Here is a 27518-nt window from a genome sequence, read left to right on the forward strand (position 1 = left end):
CAGTTATAAGTGATATCATATGGTATTTGTCTTTGTCTTTCTGGCTCATTTCACTCAGTATGAGATTCTCTAGTTCCATCCATGTTGCTGCAAATGGCATTATGTCATCCTTTTTTATGGCTGAGTAGTATTCCATTCACACAGTTTTCTTTTACTGTTCCTTTTGACAGTAAGTTAATATGTCATGACATTTCATCCCTAAATATTATGGCATATCTCTAGGAACAAGAGCATTTTTCTACATAACCACATTATAATGATCGCACTCAAGAAATTTAACATAAATACAACACTAATAAACAGTAGATACTCAAATAAACCCCTTGCCTCTATTATATATTTTAAATGTTCAGATATTTGCTTTTTCCCAACTTTGTAATTCATACGCTTTCAGTACTGTATTTTTTTCTTAGTCAAACTAATAGGTCTTCTAATTTCATATTTTCTAAAAATGCAAAAACCCTAATCTCATCTACTATATCAGAAAAAGTCTACAGGAAGCAGATGGTCCACTCAAGTTAGATTAGTATAAGGGGAGTTTATTTACAAAGTTTTGGATGAGGCTTAGGGCGATCACAAGGGACAGTGCAATAACCCAGGCTAGTAAGGGCAGAGAAAGCTCCAAAAGATGGATAAGGGCTTTCAGAAGAGGGAGAGTCAGCCTAAAGCACCTACACACAAGAAGTGAGTGAGAGGAATACATATCCAGACTTCAGTCTCCTCCTTTCCCCAATTGCTGCCAACGCCCACCATTTCCAAATCCAATTAGAAGCCAGAGGACATAGGAGCCCATTCCTCATGTCCAGAAAGGTCTCCTATGATGGAGAACAGCAGTGCTGAATAGATATTGAGAGCCAAATTTAAGATTATATGGTACATCTGGTATGTTAGGTTTTGGAGTCCAGATTTAGCCCTCTCATAAAGTAAAACAGAGTGCTTTCCATCACTTCTGTACTCTGAAATAATTTAAACAACAGGGGAATTTCCTATTCCTTATGTGCTTGATTAAAAACATCCACAGGGAGTTCCAGTCGTGGCTCAGTGGTTAACAACTCCAACTAGGAACCATGAGGCTGCAGGTTCGATCCCTGGCCTCGCTCAGTGGGTTAAGGATCCGGCATTGCCCTGAGCTGTGGTGTAGGTCGCAGACACGGCTCAGATCCCGCATTGCTGTGGCTCTGGCATAGGCCAGCAGCTACAGCTCCGATTCGACCCCTAGCCTGGGAACCTCCATATGCTGCGGGAGTGGCCCAAGAAATGGCAAAAAGACAAATAAATAAATAAAAACCTGTCCACAAAAAGTCAAGTAATTCTCCCGAATTTTCAAATTTATAAACTACTTATTTATTTTTTTTGTCTTTTTGCCTTTTCTAGGGCCACATCTGTGGCATGTGGAGGTTCCCAGGCTAGGGGTTGAATTGGAGCTGTAGCCACCGACCTACGCCAGAGCCATAGCAATGCGGGATCCAAGCCGCTCTGCGACCTACACCACAGCTCACGGCGACGCCGGATCTTTAACCCACTGAGCGAGGCCAGGGATCGAACCCACAACCTCATGGTTCCTAGTCAGATTTGTTAACCACTGAGCCATGATGGGAACTCCTAAACTACTTATTCTTAAGAAACTGTTCACTTTTCTTATTTCTAGTATGTTGGCTTTATGTTCTTTTTTCTGACCAGATTTCCCAATTGACTATTACACTGATTTTATTGGTCAAATCCATACTTTATTTATTTCATTTTGTAATTATTAATTTTTAATACTATCAATTTCTTGCTGAATTTTTTTTCCTCGAGAAGAGGGTTTATTTACCTACTCTTCTTTTTTAAAACTCCTGGAGTTAAATGTTTAACTTATTTCTCTATCTTGCCCAACCAACACTTGGCCCATCTACTCTATATATACAGATACCTCTCTCAATCTGAGTCATCTCTGTCTTCATTCTTCTATACACTAAAAATCTTGTTTCTCAAGGAGACAGATCATGGCAGAATTGGAAGAAAACACTCATTTGCTTTTTTTTTTTTTTTTTAGGGCTGCACCTGCTGCATGTGGAAGTTCCCATGCTGGGGGTCAAGTCAGAGCTACAGCTGCCAACCTATACCACAGCCACAGCAATACTGGATCCAAGCCACATCTGTGCACCATGCTACAGCTTGCAGGAACACCAGCTCCTTAACCCACTGAGCAAGGCCAGGGATCAAACTGCATCCTCTTGGATACTAGTCAGATGCATTTCCACTGAGCCACAAGGGGAACTCAATTCTTACCTGTTCCTATTATGTCAATTTCTATCAATTATTTTTTACATCTCCTTCTTAACCCTTTTTAAAGAATAACTTTCTCGGAGTTCCCGTCATGGCGCAGTGGTTAACGAATCCGACTAGGAACCATGAGGTTGCGGGTTCGATCCCTGGCCTTGCTCAGTGAGTTGAGGATCTGGCGTTGCTGTGAGCTGTGGTGTAGGTCGCAAATGCAGCTCGGATCCCACGTTGCTGTGGCCCTGGTGTAGGCCGGTGGCTACAGCTCTGATTAGACCCTTAGCTTGGGAACCTCCACATGCCCCGGGAGCGGCCCTAGAAATGGCGAAAAGACCAAAAAAAAAAAAAAAAAGTCTTTCTCTTTTTTAGGGTTTTTTTGTTTCGTTTTGTTTTGTTTTTTTAAGGGCCGCACCTGCAGCGTATGAAAGCTCCCAGGCTAGGGGTGGAATCAGAGCTACAGCTGACTGCCAGCAATGCAGGATCTGAGCCGTGTCTGCCACCTACACCACAGGTCACAGAAACACCAAATCCTTAACCCACTGAGTGAGCCCAGGGATCGAACCCGCATCCTCATGGATACCAGTCAGGTTCATAACCCACTGAGCCACAACAGGAAGTCCCACATCTTCCTCTTTTAAAGTTATTGTCTGTTATGTTTATAATGCTCTGGTATGTTCCTTCTGTCATTTCTAAAATAAATTTTCTTTCAACTCTAATGCATCACGAAGTTCTACCACCTAGCTTTTTCAAAATTTCTACCTTATACAAACTTGGGTTTTTTTTTTTTTTAATGCCTTATTCTGATTAAATGATTTTGTCTTGTCTTTTGTCTTAATACCTAATGGTTTTCATCTGTTTTGTGAACGTCTTTCTGGTATGCTTTCGTTGTCTATAGGAATGCTATTATAAGTCCCATTTTTTGAAAAATACTTTGTATGAGATTTGACAACAATCATTTCATACTGCTGATATTTAAATGAAATTCATTTTCAAGTTTTAGAAGGAAGCTTGGCCTAGAAGAGCTATCCTAATTTCCCACCCTAAAACTCCCTCTTATTGTTTTTGTGTAGTGTTTGAAAATAAAGTTCATTTTCTGAAATATCTTGGTTCTGTTCCTCTCTGCCACTTTAATCTGGACATTCTCTTTCCTTTGTATTCTTCAACGGATGTTCAACCGTATTGTCAGTTCCTTCTCATGTGAGGACTGGTCCTGGAAGGGAGGCTCTGGTTGGTTTTAAAGGTTTCATGAAGGTACTCCAGTCCCTTAAGACTTTACAAGACTTTTTTCACTCATCCATTATCAGTGTGCACAAAACCCCTCCCAGTTTCAGCTGAGATTCTTAAACTCACCCTCCAGGCTTTCCAGTGACTGCCTTTTGGCTACTTTTTAATTCTCACATTTATTTGACATTCCATTGCTTCCTTCTTCCTATATAGATAATACACGTCTTGGAGCTGTTAGTGGTCTGTTCCCCAACCTACTGGTATTTGAGCGTTTGTGGAAAAACATGGTCAACTAATTTTCTTGCAAATGTTGTTCATGGATTTTGGTTCTCCTATCCTACTTGTTCTGAGTTTTTTGGTTTGTTTGTTTGTTTGTTTTTCTTTCTTTTTTTTTTTTTTTCTACGGCCGCTTCCGCAGCATATGGAGGTTCCCAGGCTAGGGGTCAAATCGGAGCTATAGCCACTGGCCTACACCAGAGCCATAGCAATGCGGGATCCGAGCCGCATCTGCGACCTACACCACAGCTCAAGGCAACACCAGATCCTTAACCCACAAAGCGAGGCCAGGGATGGGATCGAACACGCAATCTTGTGGTTCCTAGTTGGATTCGTTAACCACTGCGCCACGACAGGAACTCCTTGTTCTGTTTTTATGAGAAAGTCATGTGGGGACTAGGAAACTATTCTATCACTGTTGTCATCTTCTGAGAATTCCCATACAGATATTTAATCCACTTTGAAATACTGAAAATAATGCTTAGTTTTATATACACTTTTTATATTATTCATTCATTAAATGTTTTATAGCATTAAAAAGGAATAAAACACTGACGCATGCTATAACATAGATGAACTTCAAACACATTATGCTCAGTGAAAGAAGCCAGTCACAAAAGACTACATATTATTTGATCCTGTTTACATGAAATGTCCAGAACAGGCAAGAAAGAAGGTCAAGCGGCTGCCTAACACTGGACATAGACGAGAGTGGGGAGTGACTGCTAATAGATAAAAGCTTTCTTCAGGGGATGATAAAATATTTCACAATTAGATTACAGTGATGGTTTGCACAACTCTATGGACATGCTAAAAACCATTTAACTATACATTTCACAAATTCCAGAAGAATTATAAATAAATGTGAAAAAATGACTAATGTGATTTCTAATGTATTACAGAATAAGAAAGTATTATAAGAACACTTTCATGACTTTGAGATAGGGAAAGATTAATACATAAAAAGTAAAAACTAGAGAAGAAAAGACTGATAATTCAACTACAGTAAAATTACAATTTATTTCTCATATAAAGTAAGTGAGGGAAAACATTTGTGATCCACAAAACTGACAAGGAATTAACAACCTAAATGTATAAGTAACTCCTGCAAATCAGTACAAAAAAGATGAGCAATCTAACAGAAAAGCATATGCAGAGATATGAACAGAAACTCACAAAAACAGAACCATAAAGGGCCAAGAAATAAGTTGCTCAAATCTATTAATTAGGAAGATGTAATAAAACCCACAATGAAAGACCATAAATTAAAAACGTGACAATACTCAGGATAGATAAACTTCAATCTGTTGGGTGGAATATAAAGGGTTACAAACATTCTGAGGAGCAAGTAGGAATATCAAGTAAAAATGAAAATAAATATACTAGTCTAGTAATTCCACTTGATACTTCAGAGAAATTTTCAAATGAGTTCAATGAAGTATTTACAGGAATGTCCCCAGCACTGTCTACTAAAACTGCTATAGCAGATAAGGAGAAACATTCAAATGTTCCTCATTAAGAGGATAAAATTTGGTATGTTCATAAAATAGACTACAGCAATATGTGAGGAAACTATGAATATTTTTTATGTATGTCTGAGTAAATCTCACATGCATAATTGTTTTAAAAGCAAAACACTGTAGAGGAATATAGACTATTTGAGACCCCTTACTTCAGATGATTGTAAAATATACAAAACAATATATACTGTTTAGGTTTTCTACATATATATGTAAAATGAAGTGCACAGGGCATGATAGACAACAAATTTAGTTAACTGGTTATGTCTATCTGGAAAGAGGGAAAATTCATCTGAGTAGTAAATACTTTATTATTTTTAAACTGGGAAAGTAGAAACAATGGTGTCCATACTAGTCTTTGTACCTTTCTGACATTTTTAATATTTCAAAATAATTTTTCCAAGCCTCAAATGTGGAACAGGATCTCACATCAATAAGGTAATTAAAGAAGTTTTATCTCCACCTCCCTCCCATATAAGAAGACACTTTGGTACAGCCATACACATCTTGGCTATTGATATAGGAATATAAACTATAGGTATAGGTATATAAACTAGTACCTGTGTCCATCCTGGCCTCTGTACAAGGGATTTATACTAGGTTAAGTGTCCAATTCTGCTAGAAAGTTCAAAGTCTTCTATTCAAGCTAAAACAGAGCTCTGGAAGCAATTTAGGCAATACTTCAATTTTATTTTACAATATTTTGGATAGGAAATGAAAGAACAATTTTTTTAAAAAATTTTTTCTGTTTTCTCTTGTTCAGTTATTCATGTTTCACTGCATTTAAAGAATGGCTACAGTATGTATGGATACAGCATTTTAATAATCTCAACTGTCCTAGGAACTCTAAAATTTTATTGTTTCTTTCATTTTTAATAAAGTATAGTTGATTGATTTACAATGTGCCAATTTCTGCTGTATGGCATCGTGACTCATATATTTATATACATTCTTTCTTTATATAATTTTCTATCATGATCTATCCCAGAAGATTGGATATAGTTCTCTGTGCAATACAGTAGGATATCTACTCATTGCTTATTCATTCTAAATGCAATAGTTTGCACCTACTAACCCCAAACTCCCAACCCATCCCACTCCCCCCTCCCTCTGCCTTGGCAACCACAAGACTGTTTCTATGTCTGTGAGTTTGTTTCTGTTTTGCAGATAGGTTAATTTGTGTCAATTTTAGATTCCACATATAAGTGCTAACATATAGTATTTGTTTCTCTCTTCCTGACTTACTTTAGTATGATAATCTCTAGTTGCAGCCATGTTGCTGAGAATGTCATTGTTCTTTTTTTATGTCTGAGTAGTATTCCTCTGTATATAGGCACCACATGTTCTTCATTCATTCATTTATTGACAGATATATAAAGGTTGTTTCCATGTCTTGGCTATTATGAATAGTGCTGCTATCAACATAGGGCTTTCTGAATTATAGCTTAGCCCAAATATATGCCAAGGAGTGGGACTGCTAGATCATATGGTAATTCTATTTTTAGATTTCTGAGAAACCTCCATACTGTTTTCCACAGTTGTTGTACCAATTTATATCCTCACCAACAGTGTAGGAGGGTTCCCTTTTCTCCATACTCTCTTCAACACTTGTTATTTACAAACTTAATAATGACCATCCTGACTGGTGTGAGGTGATACCCTGTTGTAGTTTTGATCCACATTTCTCTAATAATTAATGATGTTGAGCATCTTTTCATGTGCCTACTGGCCATCCGTATCTCTTCTTTGGAGAAATGTCTATTTAGGTATTCTGCCTTCTATATTTTAAACATTTCTCCACATCATCTAGCATTTAGTGTTGCAGATCAGAAGTCTGATGCCAATCTGATTCTCTTTCTCTTTTAGGAAATCTGTTTTTTCTTCCTTCCTTTTATTTTGACACTTGGAGAATTCTAGAGGTTTTTGTTTGGATTTCAAAATCCAACCAGGGTATGTCAATACTTTCAGTATTTGTGACAATCAATTAAATCTGAAGAAGTGGGCAACTTCAGCTCTGGGGAGCTTATTGTTTGATTATTCTTTGTCCATCCACTGCAAGTGTTCTTCTCAATCAATTATGATAAGGATTTTGGCTTTCTCAGCTCTCATCATCAAGTCTCTTAACTCTAATAATAAATTTCATACATATGGTTTAGATTTGTCTTTTAACAGAATTCCTCAAGTTGTTTTTCTATTTCAAAATTAGGTTTTCAACAATTTCAATGTGACTGTTGTTCCCTATAACCTCCACCTAGCATGGCATTTTCTTTCTTCTTAAATGAAATGTCACAAAGAATACTTTTTAACTTTCTCTCTTGAAATCTTACTAACCTCATTTTGTTAGTTTGATTATCTACCTTAGTTTCCCTCTTTATGGCTACTCATTTTCAGTTAGTTGAATATTTTTATGTATATACATATAGGGTTTTTTTAAGATACGTTTTTACAAACTGAACTGCACCCCTCTCAAATCCTTTTTTTTTTTTTTTTTTTGCCTTTTTGCCATTTCTTGGGCCGCTCCCGCGGCGTATGGAGTTTCCCAGGCTAGGGGTCCCGCCGGCCTACGCCAGAGCCACAGCAACGCGGGATCGGAGCTGCATCTGCGACCTACACCACAGCTCACAGCAACGCAGGATCGTTAACCCACTGAGCAAGGGCAGGGATCTAACCCGCAACCTCATGGTTCCTAGTCGGATTCGTTAACCACTGTGCCATGAAGGGAACTCCCCTTCTCAAATTCTTATTTGAAGCTCTAACGCTTCTTAGAAAGTATACCTCAATATGTGTCCAAATTTGGAGACAGACTCTTCAAATAGCTGATTAAGTTAAAACAAGGCCATTCAATTGGGCTCTAATTCAATCTGACTGGTGTCCTTATAAAAGAGAAAATTTGGCCAGAGAAACATTAGGGCTGTGACACACAGAGGAAGGTGCACATGAGGACACAGAGAGAAGGCAGCCATCTGCAGTTCAAGGAGAGAAACTTAAGAAAAAAACAGACCTGTCTATATCTTGATACTGGACTGCTAGCCTCCAGAACTGTGAGAAAATTAATTTCTGTTGTTTATGTGCCACCTAGTCTGTGTGGTTTTTGTTATGGCAGCCCTAGAAAACTTACAAGCAGAGGTTACAAACTTACTTGCCCACATAAGTAAAGCAGGTAATCTGAATAGGTAAAATCAACCCAGACTTCAGTCAAAATGATATCAGATCATGTTCTTCTGACATTCTGTTTGCATGTTAAAAATATAGGAAAATTTCTAATATCTCAAAAAAAACAAAAATATTTCTCAAGAATATTTAAAAGATAAGTATATTTCCCAGGTAGTCTTTAACTTCCTCTTTTGATAGAAATATGGACATAGGAAACATTTCATTGCCCTCTTCACACTATAAGAAAGAACAAGACATTATTACGATAAATGGCAACCAAGGAAAGCAACTGAGAGCAATGGGAGCTATGGATAACTAAATACAGTCTGACCCTTCTAAAGCAGGCATTTTTCAAATTCACTGGAAATGTGAGTCCAATAGTGTCAGATTTCCTGACTTTTTAAAGGAAAAACCAGAACCCTGGGCCTCTCCATTAAATCTACCAACTTTTAAACATTGACAACTCATCTTTTTTTTTTTTAAACATATTATATGTATCAGTTCCAGTTCAAGACAGCAACATAAGGAGGATCCTGATCTTACTTCCTGCCATGGAATTTAATGCTACAAATGGAACAATTCCCTCTGAGAGAAACTAAAAAATTGGCTGAGTAACTTCTACATATCAAGCAAATGACAAAAACCCACACCAAAAAGGTTTGGAGAGGCTGAGACACAATCTCACCATAAACCTCACCTTGGGTGTAGTGACCCTCAATCATGAGGGAACTCCCAACACACAGTCTCTCTGAGGAGCAAAGGATTTGAGCCCCAGATCTAGCACACCAGCTTTTAAGATCTGCACCTGAAAGATAGGCACCCAAAACATCTAGCTTGAAAGCCAACAGGACTTGGATCCATAGAATAAGGCATAGTGAACTAAGAAAGAGTTCTTCAAGAGCTCCTACAGACTCTCTGTGGCTAACCTTCCAGGACACAGTGAAAAGGGAGCAGACAGAAACACCCATATCCCAGTCTTCCCCTGAAAAAGATATATTTGCATATATTTGAAAAGTTGCTCCTGGAGCATCCAGCTTTCAATCAGGCTAAATCTAGGTGCTAAGATCCTCCTTTACGGAATACTGATAAGTCTTGGTACACCCTCAACTAATGGGAGCCACTAGGAACAAAGCAAGTTGTTTGGACAATCACAAAAGTTTTGTCTCTCAAACCTTTTTTTTTTTTTTTTTTTTTTTTTTTTGTCTTTTTGCTATTTCTTTGGGCCGCTCCCGTGGCATATGGAGGTTCCCAGGCTAGGGGTCTAATCAGAGCTGTAGCCACTGGCCTACGCCAGAGCCACAGCAACGTGGGATCCGAGCCGTGTCTGCAACCTACACCACAGCTTACAGCAACGCTGGATCGTTAACCCACTGAGCAAGGGCAGGGACCGAACCTGCAACGTCATGGTTCCTAGTCGGATTCGTTAACCACTGCACCACGACAAGAACTCCTTGTCTCTCAAATCTTAGTTGAACAATAAGATTCATCTTCTACACAAGGCCATTCATGTAAGACTTGGCGAGATGGTGTTTATTCTAATGCATAGAAACCAACACAGAGAGTCAATGAAAATAAAGAAACAGAGGAATATGTTCCAAGCAAATGAACAAGATAAATTTTCCGGAAAAAAACTTTAATGAAATGGAGATAAGTGATATAGCTGATAAAATTCAAATAGTCATAAAAAGTGCTAAAGGAGCTTAAGAGAACAGAAGAACAAAGACAGAATTTCAACAGAAGGATAGAAACTACAATAAAGTACCAAACAGAGGTTCAACAGCAGACTACATGTTCCTATAGGAACATGAAGGAGCAGTGAACTGGAACAAGGAAATGGAACTCATCTAATCAGCAGCAAAAAGACAGTTTAAGGGACCTATAAGACCACTTCAAATGGACCAATGTTCACATTATAGGGGTCTCAGAAGAAGAAAAAGAGGGGAAATGGGCAGAACACTTCCTTAAGCTGGGAAAGATAACATTCAAATCCAAGAAGCTCAGAGAGATCCAAATAAGATGCACCCAAAGAGACTTATACCATTTATAATTAAAATGTCAAAATTTAAACCCAAGGAGAGAATTTTTAAAACAGCAAGAAAAAAAACAACTTGTTATATATAAGGAAAACCCCTCAATAAAACCATCAGATTTTTTAATGTTAACATCACAGGACAGAAGGGAGTGGCATGACATATTCAAAGTGCTTCAAGAAAAATACTTGCCAACCAAGAAATTCTACCCAGCAAAGTTGTCCTTTAGTATGGAAGGAGAGAAAAAGAGTTTTCCAGTCAAGCAAAAGCTGCAGGAGGTCATCACCACCAGACTGGTCTTACAAGAAATGTTAAGGGGACTCCTTTAAGCTGAAACAAAAGAGAACAAACCAGTAACAAGGAAACACGAAGTATAAATTTCACTGGTAAAGATAAATAGGTAGTAAAATTCAGAATAATCTAATGTAAGGATGGTCAGTTGATCACTTATAAAGCCAGTGTGAAGATTAAAAGACAAAAGAAGTAAAAATAATTAAACAGCAAAATTAAACAGCAATAATTTGTTAACAGATACACAAGATTAAAAAGATTTAAGTTGCAACATCAAAAACATAAAATGTGCAAGGGAAAACAGTAAAAACGTAGAGCTTTAGAGTGCATTGGAGGAGTTCTGTTGTGGCACAGCAGAAGTGAATCTGACTAGTATCCATGAGGATACAGGTTTGATCCTTGGCCTTACTCAGTAGGTCAGGGGTCCAGTGTTGCCATGAGCTGTGGTGTAGGCAACAGACATGGCTTGCATCCTGCATTGCTGTGGCTGTGGCATAGGCAAGAAGCTGTAGCTCCAGTTCAACCCCTAGCCTGAGAAATTCCATATGCCGCAGGTGAAGCCCTTTAAAAAAAAAAAAAAAAAAAAAAAAAAAAAAAAAAAAAAAAAAAGAATCCTTTGAAACTGAGGTTATCAACTTAAGACTGTTATAAATAAAAGCTGTTTTAAGTAAGCCTCATGGTAACCACTAATCAAACCAGTAGAAATGCAAAAGATTCCTACTGTATACCACAGGGAACTATATCCAATCTCTTGTGATAGAACATGATGGAAAATAGTATGAGAAAAAGAATGTATACATAGTATGACTGGGTCAATTTACTGTACAGGAGAAATTGACCCATCATTGTAAATCAACTACACTTTAGTTTTTAAAAAAAATTTTAAAGAAGTGCAAAAGATAAAGGAATCTAAACATACCACTACAGAAAATCACAGAAGAAAGAAACACATAAACTACAAAATACCAGAACACAATTAACAAAATTCCAATAAAGGAGTTCCTGTTGTGGCACAGCAGAAACAGATCCGACTAGTAACCATGAGGTTGAGAGTTTGATCTCTGGCCTCGCTCAGTGGGTTAAGGATCCAGCATTGCCATGATCTGTGGCATAGGTCACGGATGCGGCTTGGTTCCCATGTGGCTGTGGCTATGGTGTAGGCTGGCAGCTGTAGCTCTGACTGGACCCCTAGCCTGGGAACCTCCATATGCCACGGGTGCAGCCCTAAAAAAAAAAGCAAAAACAAACTAACAAACAAAATTCCAAGTACAAACCTATCAAAAATTATTTTAAATGTAAATGGGCTAAATTCTCCAAACAAAAGACAAAGAGTGCCAAAATGGATAGGAAAAAGAAAAAGAAGAAAGGAAAAAAGACCCATCTATACACAGCCTAAAAGAGATTCACTTCACACATGAAAGGTTACACACACACTTAAAGGATAGAAAAAGATATTCCCATGCAAATGGAAACCAAAGAAAGCTGGAGTGGCCATACTTACTTCAGACTTTAAGACAAAGACTATATTAACTTAAAAAAAAGGTCTATATTAAAAGACAAAAAAGAGATTATATAATGATAAAAGGGTCAACTCAAAAAAGAATATAAAACACAGCATGGGAGCACAAAATATATAAAGCAAATATTAACAAGCCTGAAAGGAAAAATACACAGCAATGCAATAAGAGTCAGGGACTTTATGGGAGTCCCCTAGTGGTTTAGTGATTAAGACTCAGTGCTTTCACTGCTGTGGTCTAGGTTCAATCCCTGGTCTGGGAACTGAGATCCCACATTAGGCCACTGCACACTGCAGCCAAAAAAATAAATTAAAAAAAAATTTTTTTTTTTAAGAGGAGTTCCCTGGTAGCCCAGCAGGTAAGGATCCAGTGTTGTCACTGCTGTGGCATGGGTTCAATCTCTGGCCCAGGAACTTCCACATGCTATGGGTGCAGCCAAAAAAAAAAAGACTCAGGGACTTTAACATACAACTTTCATAGATCATACAGACAGAAAGTCAATAAACACTGGCCTTAAATGACATGTGAAACCAGATGGACTATATATAAACAGAACATTCTACCAAAAGCAACAGAATACACATTCTTCTCAAGCACACATGGAACATTCTTCAGGATAGATCACAATTTAGGCCATAAGACAAGTCAATAAATTTAAGAAGACCAAATTCATATCAAGTATCTTTTCCAACCATAATGGTGTGAAACTAGAAATCAATTTTAAGAAGAAAATTGGAAAATCCACAAATTATGGAGATTAAACAATATGCTATGGAACAACCAATATAGGAAAGAAATCAAAAGAGAAATCAAAAAATATCCTGAGGAGTTCTCTTGTGGCTCAGCAGGTTACGGATCCAGCACTGTCACTGCTGTGGCTCTAGTTACAGCTGTGGCACTCATTTGACCCTTGACTTGGGAACTTCTATATGCCACAAGTGCAGCCAAAAAAAAAAAAAAGTCTTATAAAAAAAAATCTTGAGACATAGAAACACAGAAATACCACATAACAGAATTTATAGAACGCAGCAAAAGCAGTTTTTAGAGAGAAGTTCACAAAAGCAAATGGCTATATTTAGAAATAAGAAAGATCTCAAACAACTTAATTTTACATGTCAAGGAACTATTAAAAAACAAACTAAGCCCAAAGTTAATAGTCAGTAAAGGAAGCATATACCAAAGATCAGAGTAGATAATAATGAAATAAAGACTAAAGAAAATAATAGAAAAGATCAATCAAACTAAGAACTGATTCTTTGAAATGATAAAATGGGCATACATTAAACAAAATGAGACATGAGAGGTCACAACACAGAAATACAAAAGATCATAAAGAGACTACTATGAAAATTATACATAAAAAACTATGCAACCTAGAAGACATAGGCAAATTCCTATCATTCAACCTACCAAGATAGATTCATGAAGAAAAAGAAAATCTGGAGTTCCCATCATGGCTCAGCAGAAACAAATCTGACTAGTACTCATGAGGACACAGGTTCGAGCCCTGGCCTCGCTCAGTGGGTTAAGGATCCAGCGTTGCCATGAGCTGTGGTGTAGGTGGCAGACGCAGCTTGGATCTGGCATCGCTGTGGCTGTGGCGTAGGCCAGCAGCTATAGCTCCAATTTGACCCCTAGCCTGGGAACCTCCATATGACACAGGTGCAGCCCTAAAAAGACAAATTAAAAAAATAAGAAAATCTAAACATAGCACTTACCAATAAGAAGACTGAATCAGTAATCAAAACCTCCCACAAGCAAAAGTCCAGGACCAGAGAGCTTGACTGCTGAATTCTATCAAACACTCAAAGAAGAATTAACAGTACTCCTTCCCAAACTCTTTCAGAAAAGAAGAGGAGGGAGCAATTCCAAACTCCTTTTATAAGGCCAGACACTGATTATCCTAATATCGAAATCAGACGAGGATGCCACAAGAAAAGAAAATTATAAGCAAATATCCCCTCATCAACATAGATGCAAATATCAACAAAATATTAGCAAATTAAATTCAACAATACATGAAAAGGATCATACACCACGATCAAGTGGGATTTACTCCAGGGATTCAAGCACGGCTCAACATCTGCAAATCAATGTGATACACCACATTAACAAAATGAAGGATAAAAACATGATCATCTCAATAGGTGCAAGAAATGCATTCAACAAAATACAACATCCATTCAGAGTTCCCTTTGTGGCTCAGCAGTTAACGAAGCAGACTAGTATCCATGATGATGCAGGCTTGATCCCTGGCCTCACTCAGTGGGTTAAGAATCTGGCATTGCCACGTGCTGTAGTATAAGTCACAGTCACAGCTCAGATCCCGCATTGTTGTGGCTGTGGCATAGGCCAGCAGATGCAGCTCCAATTTGATCCCTAGCCTGGGAACTTCCATATGCCACAGGTACAGCCCTAAAAAGCAAAAAAGGAAGGAATAAATTTAAGAAAGTACACTGAAAACTACAGAACACTGATGAAAGAAATTGAAGATACAAATAAATGGAAAGTAATTCTATGCTCATGGATTGAAAAAAATCAAGATTGTTAAGCAATCTACACATTCAATTCAATCCCTATCAAAATTCCACTGGCTCTTTCCAAAGAAATAGAACAAATAACCCTAAAATTTGTATGGAACCATAAAAAAAAAAAAAAAAAAAACTAACTAAAAGTCAATGCAATCATGAAAAAGAACAAAGCTAGAAACACCATGCTTCCTGATTTTGAACTATATTAAAAAGCTGTAATAATTGAAACAGTATGGTGTGGATATAAACTAGCAATAGAGATCAATAGAACAGAATAAGAGAGCTCAGATACAAACCTACACATATAGGGGCAATTAATTTACAACAAAGGGGCCAAGGATATAAAATGGGGAAAGGACAGTCTATTCAATAAATGGTGTTAGCAAACTGGGCAGTCACATGCGAAAGCATGAAAACTGGACCACTATCTTACACTATACAAAAAAATTAATTAAAAATGGGTTAAAGACCTGAATATAAGACCAGAAGCTGTAAAACTCCTAGAAGAAAAAACGTAGGCTCTAAGCTCCTTGACGTTGGTCTGGGTGATGATTTTTTGGATTTGACACTAAATTAAAGCCAAATAAAGCAGAAATAAACAAGCAGGAATATATCAAACTTAAAAGTTTCTGCACTGCAAAGGAAACCATCAACAAAATGATAAAGAACCTATGGAATGGGAAAATATGTTTTCAAATCCCTTATCCAATAAGGGGTTAACAACCAAAATATACAAAGAGCTCGGACAACTCCATAGTAAAAAAACAAAAAATCCAACACATACACGACCTGCATAAGAAATGAGTTTAGGATCCAAGTACACATTTTCCCAAAGACATTCAAATGACGAATGGATACATGAGAAGGTGCTCAACATCACTAATTAACTGGGAAATGCAAACCAAAACCACTATAAGATATCACCTCACACCTATTAGAACAGCTGTTACCGAAAAGACAAAAAAATAAGTGTTGTTGAGGATGTGGAGAAAAGGGAACTCTCAAACACTGATGGTAGGAATGTAAACTGGTACAGACACTATAAAAAACAGTATGAAGGTTATCAAGAAATTAAAAATAGAGCCACCATACAACCTAGCATTTCCACTTCTGGGTATTTATCTAAAAGAAACAAAAACACGAAATTGAAAAGACGTATGCATCCACATGTTCACTGTAGCATTATTTCCAATAGCCAAGAAATGAAAATAACCTAAGTGTCCATCAATGTATGAATAAAGTAAATGTGGTATGCATGTATACACATACACACACAACCACATACACACACAAACACGCAACATACACACAGGAATATTCTTCAGCCATAAAAAAAGAAGGAAATGCTGCTATTTCCAACAACATGGATAGAACCTGTTACGTAGAATAAGTCAGAGAAAAGCAAATATCATATAATCTCATTTATAGGTGGACTCTTAATTAAAACAAAACAAATGAAAAACAAAGTCATAAATACAGAGAACAGACAGATGGTTGCTAGAGATGGGGGTTGGGTAAAATGGGTAAAGGTGGTCAAAAGGTACAAACTTCCAGGTTTAAAATAAATAAGTCCTTGGGGTATAATGTACAGAATGGTGACTACAGAAAATAAGATTGAATATTTTAAAGTTACTTCGAGGGTTCTGATCATAAGAAAAAACACTGCAACTATGTGTGGTAATGAATGTTAACTAGACTTATTGGGGTGATTGTTTCCCAAAGTATACACATATCAAATCATTATGTTATACGCCTGAAATTAATACAAAGTTCTATGTCGATTAAATCACAATTTAAAAAAAAATGTTATCCTGCTGTATAGCACTGGAAACTATATCTAGTCTCTTAAGATGGAGCATGATAATGTAAGAAAAAACAATGTATACATGTATGTGTGACTGGGTCACCTTGCTGTACAGAAGAAAATTGACAGAACACTGTAAACCAGCTATAATGGAAAATATAAAAATCATTACAAAATTTTTAAAAAATGTTATGCATCAACACATATACCAAACAAACATATCTGTGGAATCCCAACTTTTACCTCAGGATTATAAACATCTTTGGTTTCTCTGACAACTGGTTATATCAATGCTTCTTTCCCCCTGGTGACTTAAACACTTTTTGTCTGTACTCTTTCCAGGAAGGTGAGTGGCTACAAGAGTTCCAATGTGGCAAAATCAGAGCTGGCACGCTCTGAATATTGGGCTTTATTGGCACTGCAAGGTCTTCTGCTTTTCTTATTTCCACATACTCCCAAAATTGATTCAATATCCTGTACATTTAAGGGCTAAAGATTTGTGTGCATGGTTTCAGTGCCATCTTTTGGTTTCTTCCCAATTACACTGTATTGAGATTTAAAGTGTTTTAAATTTATATTTTGAGATGGAGCGTTAATGTTTTGCCCTATTTTTAGTTCTTTCTGATAACCAGCATCCATTGGGAGTTACAGAATTGTACAGTCATTCATGCCACATTAACCAAGGCTGATTCAGTCTCTAACTTTTAAATTTTTACTTTTCAGTGTATAAAGCAGATCTCTCAATTTTTTTTATGTTAATTTAACAGATAGAGATGTATATTTCCTTTCTTTTTTTTTTTTTTTTTTACATGAACAAGAGAAAAGGTTTATTTCTAAGCACACAAGAGCCAATCAAAAAAGTAACTAACATGCTTTATGGTGAAAGTTAAAGGCTTATAAACCTAACTTAATATTGGAAACAGGGAGGGGAGAACTGGCTTCTAAGGGAAGAACAGATGGGTTTCTTTTGGAAAAACAATAGGATCTAAGAAAGTTTGTGATAATGTTTGTACACAGGGAACTGATCTTTGCATCTTCTTCAGGGTCACAGAACACCCCATAGAAGGGCTTTAAAGTAGTTACTCCTGATCTGGGACTAGAAGGTCCCAGAGGAAATCCATAGCCACAGTTTCCCAGAAGCTTCTGCTTTTATTCTGATACATGGAGCTCAAAATAGGCTTTTGCTCTACATCTGTTGAATCTTTCAAGTATCGTCAGTTTAAAAGGTCTTTTTGCCAACCCGGGGATTCTCCCTGGCTCTCCATATCTCCAATATTGTTCTTTTAAAAATATCGAACACGGAGTTCCCGTCGTGGCTCAGTGGTTAACATATCCGACTAGGAACCATGACGTTGTGGATTCGATCCCTGGCCTCGCTCAGTGGGTTAAGGATCCGGTGTTGCCTTGAGCTGTGGTGTAGGTTGCAGTCGCGGCTCGGATCCCATGCTGCTGTGGCTCTGGCGTAGGCTGGCAGCTACAGCTCCAATTACACCCCTAGCCTGGGAACCTCCATATGCCGCAGGAGCAGCCCTAGAAAAGGCAAAAAGACAAAAAAAATTGAACACTTCATGAATTTGCATGTCATCCTTACAAAGAGGCTATGCTAATCTTCTTTGTATCATTCTAATTTTAGTTTATGTGCTGCCGAAGCAAGCAACATCTCCTAATTTTTTAACTCTTTATTTTGAAGTGGTTTTAGACTTAGACAGTTCCCTTAATATTTGTCTCATTTATTTTAAATAAAATATTTCTCAGAGTATCCTTAGAAATATTAACTTTATGGTCTTTTAAGTAAATTAACATTAACATTAACTGCATTGCTCAAACTCTCCATCTACGAGCATAATATAAATCTAAAGTTTAAACCACTTCTATTATCCAGGATACAAACTTGAAAAATGCTGGAGAATGGTCCTTAGGAAGAAATTTTTTTCTTAGGTTATAAAATACAGGGCCCAATGCTGTCTGGAACATAAAAGAAAAGAATGACATCCACATTTCTGAAAACCAAAAATAATATCCCTAAAAATCCCACTTTTTCCATAAGAGTAGAAAAACAGAGAAAGTGACATGAATCTACATATTAAAGAACTCACAGAACTCCACCACAGGATAGGGTAAACACAAAAAGATCCACATGGAGATAAATTATAATCAAACTGCTGAAAGACAAAGACAAATACTGAAAGCAGCAAGAAGCAGATAATCCATATACAAGAGACCCTCAGTAAGATTAATACTACAATAGATTTCTCATCAGAAATTTCGGAAACCAGAGGGACTAGCATACTTATTTAAAGATCTGAAAGAAAAAACCTATCAACCAAGAATTTTAGATCTGATTCAATATTAAAGTGGCAATAGGAGTTCCCATTATGGCTCAGTGGTTAACGAACCCAACTAGCAACCATGAGGACGTGGGTTTGATCCTTGGCCTCGCTCAGTGAGTTAAGGATCCAGCATTGCTGTGGCTGTGGTGTAGGCTGGCAGCTACAGCTCCAATTCAACCCCTAGCCAGGGAACCTCTATATGCCACGGGTGTGACCCTGAAAAGACAAAAAGAACAAAAAATAAAATAAAATAAAGTGGCAATACTCCCTAAAGTAATATACAGATTCAACACAATCCTGATCAAAATTCCAACCTAGTTTGCAGAAATGAAAATATCAATTCTAAAACTGCTATGGAATGAATGGCAAGGGACTCCTAATTGCAAAAACAATCTTGAAAACAACAAAGTTGGGAGACTCATACTTTCTGGTTTCAAAATACACTACAAAGCTACAATAATCAAGAAAGTGTGTGATAGGAGTTCCATGGTAGCTGAGCAGGTTAAGGATCTAATATTGCTCTGGCTCAGGTCACTGTCATGATATGGGTTCGATCCAAGGCCCAGGGACTTTCATATGCCACAGGCACAGATGAAAAAAATTTTTAACTTTTGTGCATCAAAGAACACTATCATGAAAGTGAAAAGACAACCTACAGAATGGGAGAAAATATGTGCAAATCATACATTGATAATGGTCTAGTATCCAAAATACATAAAGAACACTAACAACTCAACAATAAAAAGATAAACAACCCAACAAACCCTAAAAAGACATTCACATCAAGAGTTCCCATAGTGGCTCAGCGGTTAACGAATCTGACTAGGAACCATGAAGTTGCGGGTTTGATCTCTGGCCTTGTTCAGTGGGTTAAGGATCCAGCGTTGCCATGAGCTGTGGTGTAGGTTGCAGATGTGGCTCGGATCCCACGTTGCTGTGGCTCCAATTGGACCCCTAGCCTGCGAACTTCCATATGCCACGGGAGTGGCCCTAGAAAAGAAAAAAAAAAAAAAAAAGATATTCACATCAGTAGTGATTAAGGAAATACAAATCAAAACCACAATGAGATTTCATATCACACTCTCATCAAGATAACTATAATAAAAAACACAGTAACAAGTGTTGACAAGGATATAAGTAAATTGGAACCCTAGTACATTGCTTGTGGGAATACGAAATAGTACAGCCACTGTGGAAGTTTGGTAGTTCATCAAAAAGTTAAACATAATATTACCATATGACCCAGCATTTCAGTCACTATACCCAAAAGAACTAAAGACAAGTATTCAAATACTTATACACAAATATTCACAGCAGCACTACTTATAACCACCAAGAGATAGAAACAACCCAAATATCCACCACAGATGAATGATAAAAATGGTATACACACACAATGGAACAGCAGTCAACAATTAAAAGGAAGTACCGATACATGCTACAATATGAATGAACCATGTTACACTAAGAAGCCAAAGATAAATGGCCACGTATTGTATGATTCTGTTTCTATAAAACAGAACAGGTAAAGCTATAAAGAAAGAAAGAACACTGGTAGCCCAGGGACTAGGGGAAGGAGAATTACAAAGTGACAGCTTAATGCAGAGTTTTCTCTTGGGGTGATGAAAGTGTTTCAGTCCTAGGCAGAGGTGATGGCTACACAACATTATGTATGTACTAAATACCACTGAACCAGCAGAGCCTCATCGCCTGCCTGCTTGCATCTCTCACAAGCATCCTATCTTAATAAATCTATTTCTTGCCTATCAAAAGAAAAAAAAAATCACTGCACTGTACACTTTAAAATGGCTAATTTTATGCTACATAATTTTCATCTCAATACTTTAAAAAAATTTTTGTTTAAGGAAGCAGCACATGATCTACACAGAAACCAGAAAAGAAGAAAAGAAAACATACGTTTACTAAAGAACACTCACAGGAACACTGAAAGAATGAAAACTAAGATCAGTATGTGGCACCAAATTACTCAACTTAATGAAGCCATAATGTCTACAAACACAAGACAAATACAGGCATATCAGAAAGGGGAAACCAAGATTTCAGAAGGAGCTAGTGAACTGTAGAAAACAGTGCTGCAAAAGGCAGGAAGAAGCAATGAGTGTGTGCTTTTTTAAAAAATATTCTAGAATGATCTAGCACTTTTATAAAAAGACAATCACAAGAGTTGGTAAGGGTGTACAGAAATTGAAATCCTCATACACTGACAGATGTCTGTAAAGCAGTACAGCCACTATGGAAAACAGTGTGGTAGTTCCTTTAAAAGTTAAACAAGAATTACCAAATGAAGCAACAATTCTACACCTACGTACAGTGGACCCCTTAACAGTATGGGTGGTTAGAGGCACTGACCCCTGCGTAGTCAAAAATCTGCATATAACTATACAGTTGGCCCTCTGTAGCCACAGTTCCACAGGCACAAATTCAACCAACCCCAAATAGTGTAGTGCTGTAGAACAACTGAAAAAAATCCACGTGTAAGTGGACCTGGGCAGTTCAAGTCTATGTTGTTCAAGTGTCAACCACACACACCCAAGAGAATTGAAAACATTATGTTCACATAAAAACTTGTAAACAAATGTTCATGGCTGCTTTATTCAATATAGCCAAAAAGTGGAAATAACCCAAATGTCCATCAACTAATGAATGGATAAACAAACTGGTATATCTATACAATGGAATATTATTCAGTCATAAAAAGTAATAAAGTACTAATATTTGGTATAACATGGATGAACCTACAAAACATCATGCTGAGGAAGTTCCCATTGTGGCTCAGCGGTAACGAGCCCAACTAGTATCCATGAGGATACAGGTTCAATCCCTGGCCTTGCTCAGTAGGTTGAGGATCCAGTATTGTTGGAGCTGTGGCATAGATCAGAGACAGGGCTTGGATCCTGCATTGTTGTGGCTGTAGCATAGGCCAGCAGCTGTAGCTTCGATTCAACCCCTATCATAGGAACTCCCATATGCTATAGGTTAGGCCCTAAAAAAAGAGAAGAAAAAAATATATATATTATGCTGAGGAAAAGAAGTCAGACACAAAAGGCCACCTATTGTTTGATTGCATTTATATGAAATGCCTAAAATAGGCAAATTCATAGAGACATAAAGTAGATTAGTGGTTGGCAGGGGCAGGAGAGACAGCAAAATAAGGAGTGACCCCTAATAGATATAGAGTTTCTTTTCGAGGTAATGAAAATATTCTGGAATTAGATAGTGGTGATGGTTGCATAACCTTGTGAGTATGCTAAAAACCACTGAATTGTACACTTTATAGTGTTGGGTTTAATGTTATATGAATTATACATACATACACACACACACACACACACACACACACACACACACACACACACACATATATAGTGTGTGTGCGTGTGTGTCTTTTTAGGGCTGCACCCATGGCATATGGCTGTTCTCAGGCTAGGGATCTAATCAGAGCCATAGCCGCTGGCCCATGCCACAGCCACAGCAACACCAGATCTGAGCTGCGTCTGCAACCTACACCAAAGCTCATGGCAACGCTGGATCCTTAACCTACTGAGCAAGGCCAGGGATCAAACCCCCATCCTCATGGATACTAGTCAGGTTTGTTAACCACTGAGCCATAATGGGAACTCCATATTTTAATTTTTTAATATTAAATTTATAAAGTTGGTTTGCAGATTGGTCTTTGTTTTATTTTGTTTTTGTCTTTTTGTCCTTTTAGGGCCGCACCCACGGCATATGGAGGTTCCCAGGCTAGGGGTCTAATTAGAGTTATAGCTGCCGGCTTACACCACAGCCACAACAATGCAGCATCCAAGCCCTGTCTGTGACCTACACCACAGCTCACAGCAACACTAGATGCTTAACCCACTGAGCAAGGCCAGGGATTAAAGCTGCAACCTCATGGTTCCTAGTCAGGTTTGTTTCTGTTGCACCAAGATGGGAACTCCCAGATTGGTCATTTAAAAACCAAGATTCCTCTTTCTTCTGCATTTGCCTGAATGTCCAAAGATGGAGTGCTGAAATCACCAAAATAAAAGACAAAATGAAAAAAGCACAATACTAGCAGCACTATGCCATACTCTCAGGTTAATGTCATCTGTACTGGGATTCCTATACGAGGTGGTAGTTTGGATTATATACCTGGAGGGCTCCCCCTTCCAATTCTCAACTTAAGAAATAGTGATTAAATTTCCCAAGTTGAGTCACAAACGTCACTGAAATCTTATCTCCTTCTCCACCTGCAAAGTACACCAGGGTCTAAATGTGTCAACCTTCTCTCTCCCCATTTTCTGTTCTTTGTACACAGAGGATCTCATCTAGAGGATAAAGGAAAGCAATTTATTTAGATAAATCATGAATATCTCTCTCCTCAACTACTCCAACTCTCTAAGCCCACAAAAAGTATTATTTGGGCAATTTAAGAAATTAGAGTTAAAACATTTACTAGTCAGCAAAGATTGCTTGGAAGCTGACACTTTGCAGCAAGAATGCCACCAAAATCAACATACTACTAAACAGCAGTATGCCCTTAGACTAGGCTTCCTAGCTTTTTCCAGTTTCATGCACTGTAAAATCAATGACTCACACTTTTCAATTTAGGATCTATAAACCATCTGCATCAGAATCACTTAAGGTGCCTGGCCTATCCCAGACTTACAAAATTAAAATCTTAGGGGATGGGGTCCAAGAAGCTTATTTTCAAAGTAATTCTTGGAGTTCCCGTCGTGGCGCAGTGGTTAACGAATCCGACGAGGAACCATGAGGTTGAGGGTTCGGTCCCTGCCCTTGCTCAGTGGGTTAACGATCCGGCGTTGCCATGACCTGTGGTGTAGGTTGCAGACGCGGCTCGGATCACGCATTGCTGTGGCTCTGGTGTAGGCCGGCGGCTACAGCTCCAATTCGACCCCTAGCCTGGGAACCTCCATATGCCGCGGGAGCGGCTCAAAGAAATAGCAAAAAAAAAAAAAAAAAAGTCAAAGTAATTCTTACAACACACTCAAATTTGAGAATCACTTTTATTTAAAAGTTCCAAAAAATGGGACCTGTGGCCATTTAAAACTGAGGTAATGTGTAAGATGGAGATTATATCTATACTAGGAAGACATGATCACTGCCAGTGATTGAGAAGTTTACCAGTCAGAACTAAGTACAAAACATTTTCTATGTCTGGAACTCACTCATGGTACACTAATCCATTAAATATGAATGTGAGGTGCTATACATATGTTATACATTAAATGGCCTAGATGACAAAGTAGTGGTGAATCTGTATTTAAAGTAGAAGAGGTTTTTTCCAACATACTAAGGAAAATATGGGAAAAAAGACATTGCTTCTATGCTCACTTATCTCTTCTGCACCTGAGTAATAAAGGACTGAATGTCAGCTAATAAGGACTTGAATGGAAATAACCCTAACTAAATCAAGCTTAAAAACTGAGTATTTCCCTTCCGAGTAATTCCAAACATCACCACATAAATGCCGCCTATAACTATCATTACTAACTAGTATGATTTTTGCTAGCACAAGTTAGTAGCTTTCACAATGGTCAGATCTTTTCTTTTCTTTCATCTTTTTTAGGGATGCACCTGCAGCATATGGAAGTTCCCAGGCTAGGAATCGAATTGGAGTTGTAGCTGCTGGCCACAGCCACAGCCACAGCCACACGGGATCCAAGCCATATCTGCGACCTACACCACAGCTCACTGGCAGCACTGGATCCTCACCCACTGAGTGAGGCCAGGGATCAAACCCACATCCTCAAGGATACTAGTCAGATTCATTTCCACTGAGCCACAATGGGAACTCCAGATCTTTTCTTTTATATCCTGCCCTCCTCTCCTAATTTTGCAAACAAGTTCACTCACTGAAATAAACTCCATTTTCTGCAAGAAAAATCCTTCTTGGGAGTTCCCATTGTGGCGCAGCAGAAATGAATCTGACTAGGTACCATGAGGTTGTGGGTTTGATCCTTGACCTCACTCAGTGGGTTAAGGATCCAGTGTTGCCATGAGCTGTGGTGTAGGTTGCAGACACAGCTCAGATGCTGTGCCTTCGGTGTAGGCCGGCAGTTGTAGCTCCGATTTGACCCCTAGCCTGGCAACCTCCATATGTCGTGGGTGCAGCCCTAAAAAGCAAAACAAACAAACAAACAAACAAACAAACAAAAAAACTTGCTGGCTCAGATCTGAGCACTGGCCCAGGAACTCCATAAGCCACAGAGCAGCCAAAAAAAAAGAAAAATCCTTGATTTTAAACTATGTTGACACACTACAGCTGAGTCTTAATGCTTCATGCTTAAAAAGCATTGAGAATATCTTACAAGTGTATGGAAAAGTTTCTGGTCTACAGCTAGGAAACACTTCCAAATTACTACCAAAGATTTAATTTATTTCATCTCCTCTAATTCTATTTACAAAACAGATCAGTTTTGATGATAAAAGCCCAAGTGTTTTAAAAATACTACCTAGGAGTTCCCATTGTGGCTCAGCAGGTTAAGAACCTGACTAGTGTCCATGAGGATGCGGGTTTGATCCCTGGCCTTGCTCAGTGGGTTGAAGATCTAGCACTGCAAAGAGCTATGTTGTAGGCCGCAAACGCAGCTCAGATCTTGCATTGCTGTGGCATAGGCCAGCAACTGCAGCTCCAGTTCGACCCCTAGCCCAGGAACTTCCATATGCCATAGGAGAAGCCCAAAATAAATAAATAAAATAAAATAAGGAAAGTAAAGCAAAGTAAAATAAAATAAAATAAATACTATCTAGCAACGCATTCAAAGTATTTATGGAGCACCTACTACATACTCCAGACTGTTCCAGGCTAGGGATAGGAACAAAGTAATGAACAAAATATACTTAAAACATTTCTCATAATTAGGCTGATGATTCATTCTCTGGTCACTATAAACATTAACATCTTTATAATTTATAATAATTTATAAAGACTACAATGTGTAGGCAGGATTCAGCAGAATGTCAACGAAGTAAATTTGTTCCTGAAATAATTTCTACTATTTAACTACCTAAAAACCCCCCCCACACAGCCACCTTACAAAGGATGGCTATGGTTTCCAAGGTTTCCAGTGTCTGGACATACCCCATTATATTTTGAACATTAAATTTCCTCTCAAAATATGTATACTGTATATTTTTAAATTGTAGCAAGATGTAGCGATGCACCTCCTAGAAAGAGAGGAAACTGTCCCCTTCCCAATAGAAAAATCATTAAAAAATGAAAGCACTTAATACAGTAAGCTCTTAAAATGCGTTTCCCCAATAAAAACGGCCTATAGTTGATTTCTCTTCAACCAAGAAAAGCAGGAGGCAGAGAAAATGAAACATACACTTCTCTGGCATTCTAGAAATAGCATTTATTTCCTCAACATTTCTGCATGTAAAAATGTGCTATCTATAAGAAAAACAACATCAAAAGACCAGAGAACCTTGATGCTCAATTTAGATGGAAGACAAAAACCACACAGCCTACGCAGAAAAACGGGATAACCCTTCCTAATACCCACAAACTCCAAGTACAAGTTGGTTTGGGTCTTTCTGTTTGTTTGTTTTTAACTGCTTCTGGAAACCTGAATTACACTGCAAGAAAACACTCAGGTGCCACACAAACGGCCTTCTCGGTCCGGGCCCCGCGGTTCCAAAACTGACTCCACAGCCCCTGAGGGAGGGAAATACCCCAACGCCCTGAAACCAAACCACAAGGGACTGCCAGGTCCCGCGTGCACAATGTGGCCTCGCGTGCCCCGCGCGTCCCCCAGGTGCCCTTGGAAGCAGCGGCCCGCGGGCGAAGCCGCGCCCGGTCCCCGCTGACTCCAGTTCCGCCTGCAGGTCCGTCCCTCCCCCATCCCGCCCCCGAGACCCGCGGGACCCGCCGCGCCGGCTCCGCCCCTCGCCTCCCGGCCAGGCCCTGGACTCCAAGCCCTGGGGCACTGCAGCCCCGGGTGCCCAGGCGCGGCGGCACAGGCCGCGAAGGCCAGCCTGGGAGCCAGCGCTGCCGCAGCCCCGTCCAGGCCCGTACCCCAGGTTCTGGCCTGGGCAGAGGCCGCCTTCGTCCCTCACCTGCGTTCCCACCACTACGATCTGAGGCAACTGGATGATGTCAGCGCCCACAGTGTTGAAGACGTCCTGCAGCTTGTTGATAACAGGAATTAGTGCCTCCATGACTCGGAAAACACGGGACCCCCGCCCGGCCGGCCGCGGCAATGAATGGGGCCGGGGCCCAGAGTCCTCCTTCCTCCTCTCCTCCGCCCTCTCCTCCGGAGCCGGCACCCATTGGACCCCGCCCGCCAGCTACCTGCCCCCTCCCGACAGACAATGCGCCAAGGGGGCGGTGCAGAGAAACAAAGGCTGCCGGGAGTTGTAGTTCTATCACGGAGGACTGCTGGAGCCTACAACTTCCAGAACGCTGCGCGAAGCTGGAGGGACTTGAGCTGGGAGAGAAGGGCCCTTGGGGCCAGGATGCTTGGCTGACTTCTGTCAAAAGATTAGGGAGCTAGGCTCAGAGAGTCGGCAGGAAGAGATATATTTATGCCTGTCCTCGGAGCAAAATGGGTGTGA

The 27518-nt window shown here is 39.0% G+C and overlaps 1 protein-coding gene and 1 non-coding gene across 10 annotated transcripts in view; both read right to left on the reverse strand.

Moving 5' to 3' along the window:
- DNM1L (dynamin 1 like) overlaps positions 1-27206 on the reverse strand; it is a 64931-nt gene extending 37725 nt beyond the window's left edge. For all 9 annotated transcript variants that reach the window (XR_014803648.1, XM_021092064.2, XM_021092063.2 and 6 more), the window contains exon 1: positions 27021-27206. Coding sequence is in view for 8 of the 9 variants with exons in the window: in XM_021092064.2 (XP_020947723.1) it covers positions 27021-27122 (102 nt within the window). In the remaining variant the exon portion in view is untranslated. The remainder of the gene's footprint in view (positions 1-27020) is intronic.
- Positions 18159-18265, reverse strand: LOC146403352 (U6 spliceosomal RNA). Its single transcript, XR_014804701.1, has one exon. It is a non-coding gene; the product is annotated as a U6 spliceosomal RNA (small nuclear RNA).
- Positions 27207-27518: the final 312 nt, after the last annotated feature.

This window comes from Sus scrofa, chromosome 5 (genome assembly GCF_054392235.1).
Source record: "Sus scrofa isolate SSC_HxYL_T2T_F1_AM1 chromosome 5, Sscrofa_HxYL_maternal_Yorkshire_Landrace_v2.0, whole genome shotgun sequence".
Classification (NCBI taxonomy): domain Eukaryota; kingdom Metazoa; phylum Chordata; class Mammalia; order Artiodactyla; family Suidae; genus Sus; species Sus scrofa.